Source organism: Lethenteron reissneri, chromosome 22 (assembly GCF_015708825.2).
Source record: "Lethenteron reissneri isolate LAM-NWPU_2019-01 chromosome 22, ASM1570882v1, whole genome shotgun sequence".
In the NCBI taxonomy this organism is placed as follows: Eukaryota; Metazoa; Chordata; class Hyperoartia; order Petromyzontiformes; family Petromyzontidae; genus Lethenteron; species Lethenteron reissneri.
This window is the reverse complement of record NC_083800.1, coordinates 4,642,022-4,660,710: the sequence shown is the minus strand read 5'-3', so window position 1 is coordinate 4,660,710 and position 18,689 is coordinate 4,642,022. Positions and strand designations below refer to the sequence as shown.

The 18,689-nt window shown below is 49.2% G+C and overlaps 2 protein-coding genes across 3 annotated transcripts in view; one reads left to right on the top strand and one right to left on the bottom strand.

Moving 5' to 3' along the window:
• Positions 1–18,689, bottom strand: part of LOC133345555 (conopressin/neurophysin-like) — a 559,395-nt gene that overhangs the window by 475,646 nt on the left and 65,060 nt on the right. The gene's annotated exons all lie outside the window — the stretch shown is intronic.
• Positions 1–18,689, top strand: part of LOC133345544 (receptor-type tyrosine-protein phosphatase alpha-like) — a 104,784-nt gene that overhangs the window by 59,537 nt on the left and 26,558 nt on the right. Inside the window, exons 1-6 of one of the 2 annotated variants that reach the window (XM_061556420.1) lie at positions 4,082–4,580; positions 8,674–8,750; positions 13,691–13,827; positions 15,878–15,968; positions 17,780–17,856; positions 18,607–18,643. In XM_061556420.1, coding sequence (XP_061412404.1) covers positions 4,555–4,580; positions 8,674–8,750; positions 13,691–13,827; positions 15,878–15,968; positions 17,780–17,856; positions 18,607–18,643 — 445 coding nt within the window. In that variant the 5' untranslated portion in view covers positions 4,082–4,554. Of the gene's footprint in view, positions 1–4,081; positions 4,581–8,673; positions 8,751–13,690; positions 13,828–15,877; positions 15,969–17,779; positions 17,857–18,606; positions 18,644–18,689 lie in introns of those variants that run through there. The other variant, XM_061556419.1, reaches the window with a different exon arrangement.

The following is an 18,689-nucleotide window of genomic DNA, read 5'->3' as shown; positions in this document are numbered from 1 at the left end:
TTGACAGTACAACATACGTAAGATAAAACCAATGGTTATAAGGCTGAAAGCTGCTGAGGACATTACACAAACACATCAAACAAAAGAACAAAGTTCCCCCTTTATAGATTTTTGGGGCAAGTGCTATTAAGCAAGTACCTACTAAGACCGGCACGCCACGCGATGGGTTGTTGTGACCAGCATCACGCCTGGCCGTCTACGCCTCCCCATTGCTGATGTTTCCGCATCAGCTCTTCATTGAGGGCTGAGTCTACCTAGGGTAAGCGGATGGCCGATTCAGATACCATTCGAAACTTGTTGGTAGCCGTCACTGAACCTAGGTCACCGTGTTCGCAGCGGAGTGGAGTGCTAAGCCCACAACCACAAACCCCAACACACACCTCAATGAACAATTTCGCACACCCTTGCACCTTCTGGGAAAAAAAAAACATAAGCACACACGTGGGCTAATATAATCATCCACGGCTCAACCCTCTGTAACGTGTAGCTTTGCACGTGGGGGCCAGCGCGTGTGCAAATACGGACGGGCTGCTGCAACCACCATAACTTGTGCACACATGCACCCACAATATCTGGCAGTTCTTGCACGAAGATCCCACGTATAGCCTTAACGGACTTTTGGGGGCAAGTGCTGTTAGCGAGCACTTTTAAAGGCCAGCACGGCACACGAGGGGGTGGGTGGCCAACACCACGTCCAAGCCGCCTTTGTCTCCCCAGTGGCGATGTTTACGCATCTCACCAGGTACTCATTTGAGGCTGAGTAGAGCTAGGGGAGGCCCAGGACCGGTTCAAATAATCGTCACCGGTGTTGACCGTGAGCGGGAATCGAACCCGGGTCGCCAGGTTCATAGCGCAGCGCGCTAACCGCTACACCACCGCTCCCCACTACCGCACACACTCACATACACTCACGCAACGCGCACCGCCCCCGAAGCCACATCCTGCCAAGTAGAATGGCTCCGATGCTAATCAACAGCACCAACGCACTGGCTGCTGCCATTTGCAACCCATTACTCATTTACTGTCCAATCCTGGCCGATACCGTGGCCTTCACTTCGTGACCCTCTCTCTCTCGGTGTCGCAGAACACGGCGTGTTTATAAGTTGCGTATGTTCGAGTCACAGGTTTGCTACGTACGGTGCGAAAGAAGTTCAACGTACAGTACACACATATACACGCACCTCCGATTAGCATTGTTCGGCTACGTACGATGCGAAAGGAATTCAGCGTACAAACATCAAATGCACCTAAAGTCACTGGATCTCGGGAGACGAAGCAGGCTTGAGCCTGGTTAGTTCTTCAATGGGGTGATCTCAACCAACGGCTTGCCAGGTGTTATAGTATGTGGCAGGGCTGCGAGGCGTGCCCACGAGATGGAAGTGGTGTTGAGTGTCAGAACTCATCTCGATGATGCCTGATGGGTTTCCGCCGGGCACTCTTGTTTCGTTCGCACACGGGCCAAACTTTTATGAAATGGAATTGGCCAAACATCTTTGTTTAGCAGAACTTGGCTTTGGGGGGGGGGGGTGCAATACGTCTTCAAAGTCAGTGAGGTTTTTTCTGGGTAAACATTTGGCAAAAGTAATAAACATTTGGCAAAACTAAACATTGGAATCGGCAATTCATGGGGGTAGCTGGGAGGGATTGCGTCATTTTTTGCGGGTACTATCAGCAGCAACAAGAGGCGTAACAAGATCTTACTTCGCAACAGCTAAAAGTTGCTCATTACACCTTGCCGGACAACCTGTTTGTTGCGCTTGTGTGCCGAAGCCTCAATTGTGTCGCGTTAACGTGAGGTCGTTGCTGTGACGGTGTCCTCACGCCCCTTGCCGATGCTTAGCAAGCTTCCACGATTGCATAGGCGTTGGTCGCGGCTCTTAAAATGACAACTTTAAAGCAAAACTGTTTCCTGTACGGGTTGTAAAGATGCAAGTCCAACGTTACGCCACCCCAACCGACCTTCCCCCGTGGATTAATGTCGCACTGTAATCGTTACACTTATGTACACATCGTTGTCAACTCATACGGCTTACCCCGTATTCTTGTACAGGGGAAATTGAGTTTTCAGGTCCATACGGCGCACAGTCGTTTCAATACGGGCAAACACAAATTGTCTGTCTGTTTGTGTGTTCTCCCTTGTGATTGCAACTTTGTAGGATGAACCTTGAGATTTATAAGGAGCACGGGGTGGCCAATAAGGTCTGAATTGGTTTGTAATAAGGTGGGCACTGATAAGGGGTTGTGGCAGATTTGCACTTATAGTTATCGGAAACTGTGTATGCAGTTCCTCGTTTCTCGACAACAACCGCCGTTCGCCGCCAAGTGTCAGAATCAGCATCTTTATTTAGACTGGAAGAATCCGATGAGCTATGAAGCGCTTTTTCACGGACGTCCAGTAAGGAGGCCGGTCAGAAACGAGTGCAGAAGTACTGTATAGGAAAGCTAAGCAAGTCACACAAAAAAATTAAGTATGTAATTCCGATTTGACATCACCATGGTTCTTGTGCCAGGCTAGGCTCACTCTGAAACCACGTGAAGTGGTCGAAGGCTCTCTGCTGGCAGTAGGTCAGGGAACAGAGCCATTTGCCATGGGTTTGAATGACGGAGGCGACTGGCAGATGCAACCACCTGTAACCCCCCCCCCCTCCCACGGTGTGCCAACTCCGCTGCTGCGTTTTATATCGCCCGGCGCTCAGCTCGTTGTTGTGAGCGTCGCTCCTCCTCTGCTGCCCTCCGCTGTTGTTGGAGGGTTGACTGCCTCCAAGCGTCCCCGTCACCCCCAGCGAGAGAGGAGCAATCCAGCATCCTTCACGAGCCTCTTACACCTCCTGCACGGAGGCTGATCTTTAAATTACGCTGGTACCAGTCATTGGTGTTGCAAAAAAACAAAAGCTCCAACGTATAGACTTTAACAGACTGTAAGAGCAAGTGCTGTTAGCGAGCACCTATGAAGGCCGACACGGCAGACGACGGGGTGGGTGGCCAGCACCACGCCCGACCGCCTTTGTCTCCCCAGTGGCGATGTTTTTACGCACCTCACCGGGTTACTCATTTGAGGCCGAATTGACCTAGGGAGGGGGGTGAGGCCCAGGACAGATTCAGATCATCGTCACCGGCGTTGGCCGTGAATCTAACTCGGGTGCGCTGGGTCGTTCATAGGGCAGCGGCGCTAATGGCAACACCACCGCTCCCCACAACACCACTAGGTCGACTCAACCTCAAACCAGTACCCTGGGTGTGTAAAACATCGCCACTGGAGAGACAAAGGCGGCCGGGCGTGGTGCTGGCCATCCCACCCCCTCGTGCGCCGTGCTGGCCGTCAGAGGTGCTCGCTGGCAGCACTTTCCCCAACAGTCTGTTCAGGCTGTACGGGGGTGGTGGGGTGCAATCTTTGTCCACACGCACGCTGGCATCGCCCACTTTCGGGGGGTCACCAGAAAGTGCTTGCGAAACCCTCCCCAATCGGTCGGTTTACGCGCGTTTCCCTCCGTGACCCTTTAAGACGGACACACCGCGAACGCCGACAGGAAGTTAACAAACAAAAAACGCCTGCACAGCACCACCAACCAACCACAACCACCCACCCACAACCACCCAACCACAACCACCCACCACCATCCTCCACCCACCCACCCATCCACCAACCCCCTCCACTACCACCCACCCACAACCACCCATCACCTACCCACCACCCTCCACCGCCTACCCACCACCATCCTCCACCCATCCACCACCATCCTCCACCACCATCCTCCACCACCCTCACATCCACCCACCCCCTCCACTACCACCACCCATCCACCCACCCCTCCACTACCCCCACCCACAACCATCCACCACCTACCCACCACCCTCCACCACCACCCACCCCCTACACTACCACCCACCCCCCTCCACCACCCACCCCCTCCACCAGCCACCCCCTACACCACCACCACCCATCCACCCACCCCCTCCACTACCACCACATACCCACCCCCTACCCACCCACCCCCTCCACTACCACTCACCAATCCACCCCCTCCACCACCACCACCTATCCACCCACCCCCTCCACCACCATCCATCCACCCACCCCCTTCCACTGATGTCGCGTTCGGCTCAACGCGCGCCTGGCTGCTGGCAGCGGCGACTCCCACGGACTCCGCGCACGACGACGACTGCGCAATCGACCACTGCCGACTTGCTGCACTGACTCGGAACCTCGTGGCGAGAGGGGATTTTTGTTGTTGACGTTGTTCGTCCGCTAAATCCGAACGCGGACGAGAAGGATTTGGCTCGGAAGAGACAGCGGGGACAGGCGGCTCACTCGCTGCTGCTGCTGCTGCTGGGAAGGGCGCAAGGAGGTGTGTGGGTGGGAAGCGCTCACACAGATCGATGGACACGGACAACGTTCTGCCGTCTGGCTCCGGACGAGGATAATTTATTGTCCGCCAAGCATCGGACACTTTTGTGTTTCGGCACCGCTTTTGTCGAGGGGTTTATTTATTTTTGTTCATCCCACCACCACCTCCTCCACCACCTCCACCTCCTCCTGCTCTTCATCGCTCAGAAATGTTCTCGGGATGCTGTGGCAACAGGTGAAGTGAAACGGTGTCTCGTTTGCGTCGGAGCCGTCTTCAAACTCCGTTGTTTCTGTGCACGGATGTTGTCGTCTCTGTGTGTGTTGTCTGTGTGTGTGTCGTCTGTGTGTGTATGTAGTCTGTGTGTGTGTGTTGTCATCTGTGTGTGTGTCATCTGTGTGTGTGTCATCTGTGTGTCGTCTGTGTGTGTGTGTTGTCATCTGTGTGTGTGTCATCTGTGTGTGTGTCATCTGTGTGTCGTCTGTGTGTGTGTCGTCTGTGTGTGTGTGTCATCTGTGTGTGTGTTGTCATCTGTGTGTGTGTCGTCTGTGTGTGTGTGTCGTCTCTGTGTGTGTGTCATCTGTGTGTGTGTGTCATCTGTGTGTGTGTGTCGTCTGTGTGTGTCGTCTGTGTGTGTGTCATCTGTGTGTGTGTCGTCTGTGTGTGTGTCATCTGTGTGTGTGTCGTCTGTGTGTGTGTGTGTCATCTGTATGTGTGTGTGTCATCTGTATGTGTGTGTCATCTGTATGTGTGTGTCATCTGTGTGTGTGTGTCGTCTGTGTGTGTGTGTGTGTCGTCTGTGTGTGTGTCATCTGTGTGTGTGTGTCATCTGTGTGTGTGTCATCTGTGTGTGTGTCGTCTGTGTGTGTGTCGTCATCTATGTGTGTGTGTGTCGTCTGTGTGTGTGTGTGTCGTCTGTGTGTGTGTGTCATCTGTATGTGTGTTGTCGTCTCTGTGTGTGTGTGTCATCTGTATGTGTGTTGTCATCTGTGTGTGTGTCATCTGTGTGTGTGTGTGTGTGTCGTCTGTATGTGTGTTGTCGTCTGTGTGTGTCGTCTCTGTGTGTGTGTGTTGTCTGTGTGTGTCGTCTCTGTGTGTGTGTGTTGTCGTCTGTGTGTGTGTGTCATCTGTGTGTGTGTCATCTGTGTGTGTGTTGTCTCTGTGTGTTGTCTGTGTGTGTGTTGTCTGTGTGTGTGTCATCTGTGTGTGTGTTGTCTCTGTGTGTGTGTGTTGTCGTCTGTGTGTGTGTGTCATCTGTGTGTGTGTTGTCTCTGTGTGTTGTCTGTGTGTGTGTTGTCTGTGTGTGTGTCATCTGTGTGTGTGTTGTCTCTGTGTGTGTGTTGTCGTCTGTGTGTGTGTGTCATCTGTGTGTGTGTCATCTGTGTGTGTGTGTTGTCTCTGTGTGTTGTCTGTGTGGTGTTGTCTGTGTGTGTGTCATCTGTGTGTGTGTCGTCTCTGTGTGTGTGTGTTGTCGTCTGTGTGTGTGTGTCATCTCTGTGTGAGTCATCTGTGTGTGTGTTGTCTCTGTGTGTTGTCTGTGTGTGTGTTGTCTGTGTGTGTGTCATCTGTGTGTGTGTTGTCTGTGTGTGTGTGTCGTCTGTATGTGTGTTGTCATCTGTGTGTGTGTGTCATCTGTGTGTGTGTGTGTGTTGTCCTGTGTGTGTGTTGTCGTCTGTGTGTGTTCGTCTGTGTGTCGTCTGTGTGTGTGTCATCTGTGTGTGTGTCATCTGTGTGTGTGTTGTCTGTGTGTTGTCTGTGTGTGTGTTGTCTGTGTGTGTTGTCGTCTGTGTGTGTGTCGTCTCTGTGTGTGTGTTGTCGTCTGTGTGTGTAATCTGTGTGTGTGTCATCTGTGTGTGTGTGTTGTCTGTGTGTGTGTGTGTTGTCTGTGTGTGTGTTGTCTGTGTGTGTGTTGTCTGTGTGTGTCGTCTCTGTGTGTGTGTTGTCGTCTGTGTGTGTCATCTGTGTGTGTCATCTGTGTGTGTGTGTTGTCTGTGTGTGTTGTCTGTGTGTGTTCTCTGTGTGTGTTGTCTGTGTGTGTTGTCTGTGTGTGTGTTGTCGTCTGTGTGTGTGTTGTCTGTGTGTGTGTCGTCTCTGTGTGTGTGTTGTCGTCTGTGTGTGTCATCTGTGTGTGTTGTCTGTGTGTGTGTTGTCTGTGTGTGTGTCGTCTCTCTGTGTGTGTTGTCGTCTCTGTGTGTGTGTTGTCTGTGTGTGTGTTGTCTGTGTGTGTGTCGTCTCTGTGTGTGTGTTGTCGTCTCTGTGTGTGTCATCTGTGTGTGTGTCGTCTGTATGTGTGTTGTCGTCTGTGTGTGTCGTCTCTGTGTGTGTGTGTTGTCTGTGTGTGTCGTCTCTGTGTGTGTGTGTGTTGTCTGTGTGTGTTGTCTGTGTGTGTCGTCTCTGTGTGTGTGTGTGTTGTCGTCTGTGTGTGTGTGTCATCTGTGTGTTGTCTCTGTGTGTTGTCTGTGTGTGTGTTGTCGTCTCTGTGTGTGTTGTCTGTGTGTGTGTCATCTGTGTGTGTGTTGTCGTCTGTGTGTGTGTGTCGTCTGTATGTGTGTTGTCATCTGTGTGTATGTTGTCTGTGTGTGTTGTCTGTGTGTGTGTCATCTGTGTGTGTGTTGTCTGTGTGTGTGTCATCTGTGTGTGTGTGTCGTCTGTGTGTGTGTGTCGTCTGTATGTGTGTGTTGTCTGTGTGTGTTGTCGTCTGTGTGTGTTGTCGTCTGTGTGTGTGTCGTCTGTGTGTCGTCTGTGTGTGTGTCATCTGTGTGTGTGTCATCTGTGTGTGTGTCATCTGTGTGTGTGTTGTCTGTGTGTTGTCTGTGTGTGTGTTGTCTGTGTGTGTTGTCGTCTGTGTGTGTGTCGTCTCTGTGTGTGTGTTGTCGTCTGTGTGTGTAATCTGTGTGTGTGTCATCTGTGTGTGTGTGTGTTGTCTGTGTGTGTGTTGTCTGTGTGTGTGTTGTCTGTGTGTGTGTGTTGTCGTCTCTGTGTGTGTTGTCTGTGTGTGTGTGTTGTCTGTGTGTGTGTTGTCGTCTGTGTGTGTGTCGTCTCTGTGTGTGTGTGTTGTCGTCTGTGTGTGTGTGTGTCATCTGTGTATGTGTTTTGTCTGTGTGTGTGTTGTCTGTGTGTGTGTTGTCTGTGTGTGTGTTGTCGTCTCTGTGTGTGTCGTCTGTGTGTGTGTCGTCTGTGTGTGTGTCGTCTCTGTGTGTGTGTTGTCTGTGTGTGTGTTGTGTGTGTCATCTCTGTGTGTGTGTGTGTGTCATCTGTGTGTGTGTTGTCTGTGTGTGTGTTGTCGTCTCTGTGTGTGTCGTCTGTGTGTGTGTCGTCTGTGTGTGATCTGTGTGTGTGTTGTCGTCTGTGTGTGTGTCGTCTGTGTGTGTGTCATCTGTGTGTGTGTGTCATCTATGTGTGTGTGTCATCTATGTGTGTGTGTGTCGTCTGTGTGTGTGTGTCATCTATGTGTGTGTGTGTCGTCTGTGTGTGTGTGTCGTCTGTGTGTGTGTGTCATCTATGTGTGTGTGTCGTTTGTGTGTGTGTGTGTGTCATCTATGTGTGTGTCATCTGTGTGTGTGCCATATGTGTGTGTCATCTGTGTGTGTGTGTCATCTATGTGTGTGTTATCTGTGTGTGTGTGTGTCGTCTGCGTGTGTGTGTCATCTGTGTGTGTGTCGTCTGTGTGTGTGTTTCGTCTGTGTGTGTGTTTCGTCTGTGTGTGTGTGTCATCTGTGTGTGTCATCTGTGTGTGTGTGTCATCTGTGTGTGTGTCGTCTGTTTGTGTGTCGTCTGTGTGTGTGTCGTCTGTGTGTGTGTCATCTGTGTGTGTGTCGTCTGTGTGTGTGTCATCTGTGTGTGTGTGTCATCTATGTGTGTGTCATCTGTGTGTGTGTGTCGTCTGTGTGTGTGTCATCTATGTGTGTGTGTCGTCTGTGTGTGTGTCGTCTGTGTGTGTGTCATCTATGTGTGTGTGTCGTCTGTGTGTGTGTCGTCTGTGTGTGTGTCATCTGTGTGTGTGTGTCATCTATGTGTGTGTCGTCTGCGCGTGTGTGTGTGTTCCCCGTGTGTCTCGCGTTTAAGCGCTCCTAACCGCGGCCACCCGAGTTCGATTCCCGATCGCGGCCACTCAACAACGGTCCCGGGCCTCCCCTAGGTCGGCTCAGCCTCAAACGAGTACCCGGTGCGGCACGTAAACAAACCCATCGCCAATGGGGGTCGCCTGCATAGGTGCTGCTCGCTAACAGCACTTGTTCCCAGCAGTCTGTTCAGGGATACACGAGGAAGTGGGGGGGTGGCAGGGAGGTCGTAATCTGTGTCGTTTTGTTGCGAATGGTTTTGCGTGCAGATTTCGGAAGCGTAAACAGGCGTCGCTGAGCTTGGAGGTCGGTGCTCTGCAGAATGGACGAGTGGCAGAGGAATCGGGTGAGCTTCTGCTACAATAACCACCACCCCAACCTCCCCCTCTTCTCCCCACACGCTTTACCTGAAATCATCACCGTGGGCCATTGTCTGTATGTACGTCGAACTTCTTTCGCACCGCACGTAGCCAACCGTCGCTAATCGGAGGTGCGGGGGAAGGACCTACGAACTAAACGCACAAAGCAGCTCCACGGAAACGATTCAGCCTAGGTGATGTGAAAGTGCATAAGCTCTCCCCAGAGGTCGCAAACGGGTTTTGATTGCTTACCCGTACCCGGCCGCACCAGGGTTGCAAACGGGTACCCGTACCCTACCCGTACCCGGCCGTAGGGTACGGGTAGGGTACGGGTATCGGGTACCCGGTTGCGACCTCTGGGATGAAGCCATGTTGCAGGCGCGGGTGGGTTGATTCTAGGAACTTGAATCGTGAGAAAAGACAAGACGGTGGGAAATGAGTGACAAACAGTTACTCACCAGTGACTCACGGTCTACCCGTACCCGTACCCGGCCGCACCAGGGTCGCAAACGGGTCGGGTACGGGTAGCCGGGTATCGGGTACCCGGTTGCGACCTCTGGCTCTCCCCCTTCCTGATAGGCCTCCCACGGCTATCCGCTCACGTTACATGCCCGAGATGTCACATGGGCGAGAACCTCTCTTAGCACCGTCTCCACGTTCACCGTCAACTCACGCTTGTCTCCATCCCCCCTACCTCCCTCCAACTCCTTTGGCTGCTACTCCGTTCTTAGTCTCGACCGTCGAGACAAAATGTGTTGTGGGGACAAGCATGAGCTCTCCAAGTTGTCTCTGAAGTTGCGTTCGATCTCTGTTCCATATGGTCCGCTTTCAGTATTGTCAGTATCATTCGAAGCGTACATCTGCTTCACTGCACACTTTTCTACTCTTTGTACTTTGTATTTACGTACAAGTTGCCTTGATGCAGTGTGTGTACACATGTATGTTGAACTTCTTTTGCACTGTACGTAGCCAACCGTGCTAATCGGAGGTATCCTATCCCCATGTGTATAGTTAGCCTGGTAAATATAAAAATGAATGCTAGCTTGTGGTTATAATTACAGGTTTGGGCTGTTGGTGCACACAGGATATTTATTGAATTAAAAATACATCTGAGGGGTTCTTATTTTCGTCATTAATAAGTTGTTGGGAAAGGTGTGGCACAAGAATGTTTTCATAGCTTAAGGCACAGGCTGTGAACGTGTTCCTTCCGTATCGCTACTTACCCAACCAGTTTTTAATCTTTCTCTCGAGAAAACAAAGGCATATCGGGTTCATCAACGATAGCCGTAAGGTCGTTGCTATTAATGCCATGTGACAAAACAATGATTTGTAGCGAAAAAGTAAAAGGTTAGGGGTGACCGGGCGAGTCTCCGCAGTTAGTGAATGAACATGAGCTCTCATCCTGGTTCAGAAACAGGTTTAATCATCCATGACTGAACCAGCTTCTCAAGTCCATCGTGAGTGGATGGTCTTAGCCCCAATCTATAATGTTCGCTCAAAAAAGGATGATTAATTTTATACTCGATTTGAATATTTTTGCTATCTCTTGAGAAATTAAAACATTGCTTTGTCTGCCAGCTTACAAAAAACATTCTGTGCAACAGGGCATTGAGTCCTCTGTTGAGGATAAAATCCGTCACTTGAAGGTATATCAGAAGTTGTTGCGTGATATCTCCTTTTAAGGGCTGTCCTCTGACACCGGGAGTTTTGATTGGATACTCGATAGACGTGTATTATAATGGAACAATCATAATACAACTTGTAAACAACCAGTGGGAGGCAGGATGTGGAAGGGGTGAGGCACCATTTTTTTAAAAGGGCCTTAAATAATTGGCCACAAAAAAGTAGTCCATTACAAATATTCTTCTTCGACTGATCAATAAAAACAAATTGATGAAGCGTTCCAACTCTGTCAACACAGGCAGTGTAGAGCTCAGAGCGAAGCATGCTGGAGGTTCAGTTCACCCAGACGTTTGGTGCATCTTGTCAGGAAACCTACCCTCAAATGCTGTGTCCCAAAAACAATTATGACGAGTCCATCTCTTTCTGGAAATGCGAGGGCAATTCCGAGCAGAGTGTGCCCTCAACATTACCAGATCATTTCATGTGCCCTCAGAATAATTCAGTGTTTCCTCGAAATAACTGCACAACGGACATAGCGACTGTACAAAACCTCAATTAATTTCCATTCCATAATGTCCATTTACAGCTTGAAGCGTATTTTATATTTATTTTATATAACGATACTGTGATTTAAACGAATTAGCAGAAAGGGAAAAAAATAACACCACTGAATCCACCACTTCTTTCGAACGGCGTGTTAAAAAAAAGACAAGCAACAGGCTAGATGTGTATGTTTCATTTTGTAAGTCATTCTCCCGCATCCGGGGCGATAGCCGAGTCTGCTTGTTCCACCAAGTTACACGTGGTTGTATTGGGCAGTCATCCGTGATATGCCTGATGGTGTGAGCCTTACCGCTTGTATTGAGGAACTGTCCACAACTTCCTTGTTCCACCATTGGAACCTCATTTGGCAGTGAAAATATGATAATTGGTTTTTTACCCTTCTATCTAGCAACAAAACTGACACCTGTTTACAAGGAGTCATGTTTGCATAGACCACAATACCTGCAGTCATAATGTAAAAAAAACATAACTCTGATAATGTGCACTGTCCTTGAAGTTGATTGGTCCACACCCGAGACAGCTTTCCTTAGAGCCTAGTCTCACATGGGTTAGACCAGATGACGCCAAAAGGCGCACAACTCAAAGGCAATGCACCATCAGAGTATGAGAGCTCGGGGTAAGCATTTACACCATTGGAACCTCATTTGCCAGTAAAAATATAATTGTTTTTTTACCCTTCTATCTGGCAACAAAACTGACACCTTTTTACAAGGAGTCATGTTTGCATAGACCGCAATACCTGCAGTCATAATGCAAACAAAAAAAAGGTGTCAGTTTTGTTGCCAGATAGAAGGGTAAAAAAACAATTCTCAACTTCCTTGTTGTTGTTGGGACATGGTTTGAGAGCCCGCTCCCAACTGTCGTCAGGGCAGAAAGAAACCATGCTGTTCCTTCGTCGGGGTCTTTAGTAACGTTCTTGTTTGGGACAATGCTGCTTTTCCCGGTCCTGCGCCATTGGTTGGCGGGGTCCTTTTCTGACAGAGGAGACGAGACACTTCCGATTTAAAGCTTTCGTGACTGCAGGGATTCATCTTCTTGGTTCTTTCGGTAAAGTCACCTGAAGACGGCTGCTTGCATTGTGGCCGAAACGCCGTGAGAATTATTTTATTATGTTTTATTTTTATTATTTTATTACTTCCCTTCTACGTGACGTTACCGAAAGAACCAAGAAGATGAGACGAGACACGTGTGACCAAAATGGACGCCTCGATTTGAGACATGGGACGGTGGGGATTGGATGTCGGGCTGAAATCGCTGAAAATCGCTAACGAATTCTGAAAGGCACAATCCAACGTTACAATAGTTTTTGTATAGTACAGTACTACACTGATGTCATCTGGTCCAACACCATGTGAGACTAGGCTCTAAGAAAAGCTGTCTCGGGTGTGGACCAATCAACTTCAAGGACAGTGCATATCATTATCAGAGTTTATTTTTGTTTGCATTTTGACTGCTTGTGTTGTGGTTATTGCAAACATGATACCTTGTATAAAGGTGTCAGTTTTTGTACCAGTTGAAAGGGTAAAAACCTATCACTATATTTTGCCACTGGTAAAGGAGGTCTCATAGTGTAAATTCTTACCCCGAGCTCTCAATACTCTGATAGTGTGCTGTTTTTTAGTTGTACGCCTTTTGGAGTCATCTGTTCCAACACCAATGGAGACTAGGCTCTAAGAAAGCTGTCTCGGGTGTGGACCAATCAACTTCAAGGACAGTGCATATCATTATCAGAGTTGTTTATTTTTGTTTGCATTTTGACTGCTTGTGTTGTGGTTATTACAAACATGATGCCTTGTATAAAGGTGTCAGTTTTTGTACCAGTTGACAGGGTAAAAATCTATCACTACACTGGAACTGCTTGGCATGAGCATCGCTTGGGCATACTGTTCGGTTTTTAAGATTTTGGGAGTGTGATATTCTTGTTCTTTAAAAAAAAATCAGCTTTCAGGGATTTCCCAAAAATACATTACATGCGGGAACAAGGTATAGTCGTCCGCGTTATTTGTGACCACGCACTGTAATTGTATTGTGGGTAGGTGTTCGTGGTTGTGCTGTACAGGTTTCCGATTTGTTTTCGGGTTTTACCGCGTGCTGCTTGGCACGACATCTTGAGATCTCACTCAAGGTGCTGCGACTGAATTGAGTTCCTGGACAAGCTCCCAGCACGTGGCCCGGAACCTCGGGGCATGATGTCGAACAACATGTCGTTCGAACCCCAAAACACATCGCAAGAGCTGCAATGCAATTGCATTGTGTTGAGGTCATTGTACGCCTTCGCAAGCATCTGCTCCGTGGGCATAGGGGCACAACGTTCATAATTCAGGGTTGATGGATCATACGTTGTTTTTTTGTGGATTGGCCAATCACCACAATGCAGTCTCATCCTGAAAACACATCTTGAGACTCAGCGATGTTTTCCCTTGATGAATAATTAAATGTTGTCGGCAGCCTGCAATTTTCCAATTGCTGGTCAAAGGTCTCTGCCAATTTTCTTTCATTCCCCCCTTTCCTTCGTTCTTGTCCAGTCGTTGCCTCTAGACTCGTTGATTCCATCTCTCCATCCCGTCCGCCATCATCACTCCGCTGTTTTCTTTCGTCTTCTCTCGGCCACCCACACCACGTATCTTGTCCGCCATCGCTCATGGGTTGTTTCTCACGATGCGGGCCGGCCCATTTCCACTCGAATTCAAATAAATGACACGGGCAAACGATTCTCCGCCACCCCCCTCCTCCCCAACAGAGTTCACGAGCACGCCTCTGCTGGCACGCGTGCCCAGCACGGGACGGCAGTTCCCTCCCGTGCCCGTCGGCCGGCTCGAGGAGGACCTTATCCGGCGCTCGGCCGACGAGTGCAAGCTCTTCCGCGACGAGTTCAACGTGAGTCGCACACCGCAATGGAATGCCAGCCATGCAGCGTACTCCACTAACACAGATTCGTGCAGCACTGTCTTACCAGAGTCCTGCACCTCACTCTCCTGCCAGAGACTCACACAACACTCCAGTGCCAGACGCTCGCACAACACGCTCATGTCTGCGAAGGACAATTTGTCAATGTCAAGTGAAATACAGTACCAGCTTAGGCAATTTAGAGCCTTTTTGCTAATTCACTGCTGGATGAGGACGTGTCCACACAGTGTCAGATGTAGGAGTTGTCTGACCATGGATCAACCCCCGCTGGTCAGTGTGGATTGGTAAAGGGGGCCCAGGACTGGTTCATATTTCACTTGCAACTGATGTTAGCAGTGGCCCGGTATTGAAATTAAATTGGTCAAAACGTGAAAAAAAAACCCACCTGATTGAACGAGAATGTAATTTCTCAAAATATGGAATGAAAGTTTGAAAACTGAAATTTAAAAACATCTTCCAGCCGACGTCGAAATGGACTCGGATGTCGAACTGCTCAGGTTTTCACACCAGGTGGAGTGAAGTGGAAACTGCTTGGACTCATTCATGGAGCTCTAGAGAGCTATCTTCTTGGTTCTTTCGGTAAAGTCGCGTAGAAGGGAAATAATAAAATAATAAAAATAAAACATAATAAAATAATTCTCACGACGTTTCGGCCACAACGCAAGCAGCCGTCCTCAGGTGGAGAACAGGTCTGTCGAGAAGACAGAGCTATCTTCCCTTTTGCTCGTGCCACACAGATGTAGTTGTCGTTGCGTGATTCATACCCCTTTGTCAATCCCACGTCTGATTTGTTCCCGCACCTCCGGTTAGCACGGTTGGCTACGTTCCGCTGCGAAAAAAGTTTAACGTACATGCAGAGACTGCCGGATCAAGGGTACCCCACGCAGTGCCGGTCATTGGAGTTATTCGACTAGACTTCGCCATGCGGGGGGGTCAGTGCAGTTTGGCGAAGGGGAGAGGACCAGAACCAGTTAATATGTATCGCTCAAAACTGATTTTAGCCGTGGCCAAGAATTTAACTCCTTGTCCACCGGGTTCACACCGCAGTGCGCCAACCACTGTGACATCTTCACCCATTACCAGGAGGTGCTGCGTGATAACTAACACAACAATCATCATATACAAACACCACATACATTGTATACACGTAAATATAAATTCGCCAAGTTTACCATTAACGCTGCCTCATAATATTGAGCTTTTGCCGGTGTAGCTCCTGTGCTTTGGAACTTATTGTCCTTGCTAATAAGACGATCGGAATCGTTAGCTATGTTTAAGTCTGTTTTTGAAACTCGCGTATTTGACCCCTAGTTATGGACGTTTACCCAGGTTCTGTTTATTTCCTGCTTTCCATACATGGCGCATTGAGGTTCTACGGATGAAATGCACCTTACAAATGTAAATGATTATTAAAAAACCTTAATACTTTCTTCCTCATTATCAACAGAATAATGCCTTTTGCCCATGTGTGTCTCTCCAAAAAAGATGAACTTCAGAACTCCCCTTTTCCCTGTCCTATGGGCTTCCATACCCCCCCCCCCCCACCAATATATTGACCCAGCGGCCACCTCTGTGTAGAAACTTTAATTTAAATCATGTGTCATGTGTGTTTATACTTTGTCACAGTGGTAGAGGTTTTCATCAAAGTTCGTGGACAACTTTGTCTAAACGGTCAATAAATGTCCCATAATGTGCAAAGCTTCATTTCACGTTGTACTCTGTCACAGTGGCATGGTTGTCACCAAAGTAAATTGCAAATGTACGTGTACAGGGTTGATGGATAATACGTTGTAGATTTGTGGACTGGCCAATCCACCCCAATGCAGAACCCTCCTGAAAACACATCTTGAGACAGGGGGTTATGGTTTCCTCGGTGAAGAATTAAATATTTTCCCCACTGCTTGAGAAAAGACATCTCATCCCATTTTCTTTCATTCCCTCCTTTCTATTCGTTGTCCAGTCGTGACCTCTGAGCTCCTTGGTTTGGTGACGATTTACATTTCACTTTTCTCTTTTTCAGGGGCTGCCCAGCGAGCATCCCCAGCTCATGTGCGATGCCGCAAGCCAGGAGGAAAACAAGGACAAGAACCGCTACATCAACATCCTGCCGTGTGCGTTCCTCATCCCGCCACGCGCGTGCCCCGCTCTGCGTCCGTCTCATCAACATTAAAGTTCTATCAAACGGCGCACAATGGCGCTCGCTGCGATAAATAAACTGCGCGCCGTTTCAAAGGTGGTTTTGATAAATATTGCACCCTTGCTGCCCTCGGCGGTCATTCCGCGCAAGGGTTTTGCTCTCGCGAGCATTCTTGTTCCCACTCACCACTTTGAGCGTCGTTCTTCGTGTGCCCTTTCAAATTTGTTTAAGATCAGCACGTGTTGCTGTTGTTTGTTGAGCCGCGCGAGGGTCCATTGATGTTCGAGGTCGCTGTCAGGAGGAAGGTAAATTTGAAATTTTGCTTTTCTTGGGGGAAATTTTAATATCGTCCTCGTGATCGTCAGCCGTGGTCCAATACGCGGCTGAATGAAGGCCCTCTGCAAGCTGCCACCGCCACCTCCCACTATCCTGCGATATAATCCTAAACTCTACCTCTCTGGCCTCTCTCTTACGCCGTGAAGAAGGGCAATTTCACAAAACGTCACCTATTGTTTGCTTTTTTTCTCTTTTTATGCAGTGTTATAGACAAATGTGAGGTTTTTTGTTTGTTAAATAATACCAATGGTCAAACTCAGAATCCATCCTGTTGGTACCCGGTGAGTCTTTGCACCCCTGCACCATCGCCCTGCCAACTGACGGCATTTTCGCCGGGCCGCTGGCGGCTATGGTTTTGATGTTGTTGGTCATTGAGGATGGTGTGGGGTGGGGGTGGGTGGGTTTGACCACACTTTACCACTCTCATCAGCGTGGGTAGGTGAAGCGAACGCATTTCGTCTTGCCTTTCGCTGCCCCGAGCGCAGGGTTGGACAATCCAAATAAGAATGGGAGGCATTTTTGTCGAATTTGGTACAAAACTCAGTATTTCAAGTGCCGCAATGCCTATACATCCATCACGTGTCACGAAGCAGTGTGTATAACGAGCTGCCGGTTACCGACCCCTGCCCTATGCAATAGAGCCACTCTCGTTTACAAGGCACTCCAGCCCCTTTGCCATGGCAAGGCAGAAATTTAGCCGCGAGTTAATTTTATACTTAGAGAGTTCGGCTACGATGTTTTATTTAATTTTCTTTTCTAATCGGCATTGCTGACCCGAAGGCCAGCAACAAGCTGCACCATTGAAGCTGAAATGGATGACGGTTGAAACGCTGATGGACTTGAGCGAGATTTACAGGAACTTTGGAAGAGAGTCAATGATGGGAGGAGGGAATTCCAAAGTGGAGCATAATGAGGGAATTAACTGAAAGAAGTGTTGTCACCTGCAGTATAGTGAGTCAGTGGCTGAGTGCACTGACCTGCAGTGTGGTGAATCATTGAGTGAGTGGGCGAGTCACTGAGTGGGTGGGCGAGTGTGTTGTGACCTGCAGTGTAGTGGTTGAACACCGCTCGGGTGAGACTAAACAGTCAGCCCGGTGAATCGAGTCCTCAACACGAGTGCAAGAATTGCTAAGCGAGGTTCTTGGGAACAATAACAAAAGAAGAGTGACAAAGAGGAAACTGACCCACGCAACGATCTCTTCTCGCAAATGTTGCCACTTGCATTGAACGTTCACTCTGGAAGCATATGGTGCTTTGATGATTAATTAATCGCTGAGCCTTAATTTAACCAGAGGGCCTTGGGTCCATTAAACTCTCAGCTAATGAAATCACATTTTCCGTACTCTTTAGTCATACACTGAATGTCACTGGGCAATTTTTGTTGCAGTACTGGAGTTAATGTGACACTGTTCCTCCCCCCCCACCCCCCATCTGTGTTTTTTCCTGCAGATGACCAGTCCAGGGTGCACCTGAGCCCAATGGAATCGGTACCCGGATCCGACTACATAAACGCAAGCTACATAAACGTACGTCGGGAGACTTTGCGCAATGCAAGCACGATGCCCACATCACGCTTCAGATACCAAGAAAGAGTAACGCAAACTCGTACCGATTTGTGCGTTGAATGAGACGCCAGAATGTCAATTGGGTGCTCTTGCCAATAAGATGTTGTACCAGCGGGATTAAGCCGATTCAGAGTGTGCTTGCTGCTTGATAATATTGTGCCTGGAAAGCCAATAGGTGGATGGATGTAAACAAATGCTTTATACTGGTAGGAACCTCTGGTTCCACCAGCCCACAGGGGATTATTGTGTCCGTCCGTCGTGCAGGGAGAGGCTGGGTGGGGAGGGGAGGGTGGGGATGGGCTGGGTGAGGAGGGTGGGGCTGGGTGGGGAGGGGCTGGGTGGGGAGGGGCTGGGTGGGGAGGTTGGGGCTGGGTGGGGGTTGGAAGGGGTGGGGCTGGGTGGGGAGGGGCTCGTCACCCATGGTGCCCTTATAAAACTCAACGCTTAACCTACTCACGCCGGCTTGTGCCCGCCCTCACAGTCGGGCATATTTGCGGAATACACCACGCCGCCGTTGACCCTGGCCATTGACCGAGCAACCCAACGTTCCTACCAGCTCCCTCCGCAGGAATGTGTTACATGTGGAGACAGAACATAGTTTTGTTTGTGCTCCGTTTACTCTTACCCAAAAATGTGAATGTCGCCGCTGTATAGATGCCAGTCACTGCATTGTTGAACTTTTACACATTTCCATTTTATTTTGTCTTACAGGGATACAGAGAAAAAAACAAGTTCATAGCAGCCCAAGGTAACATTGAGTCATGGGGCATCTGATTAAAACGTGTGACATTTTC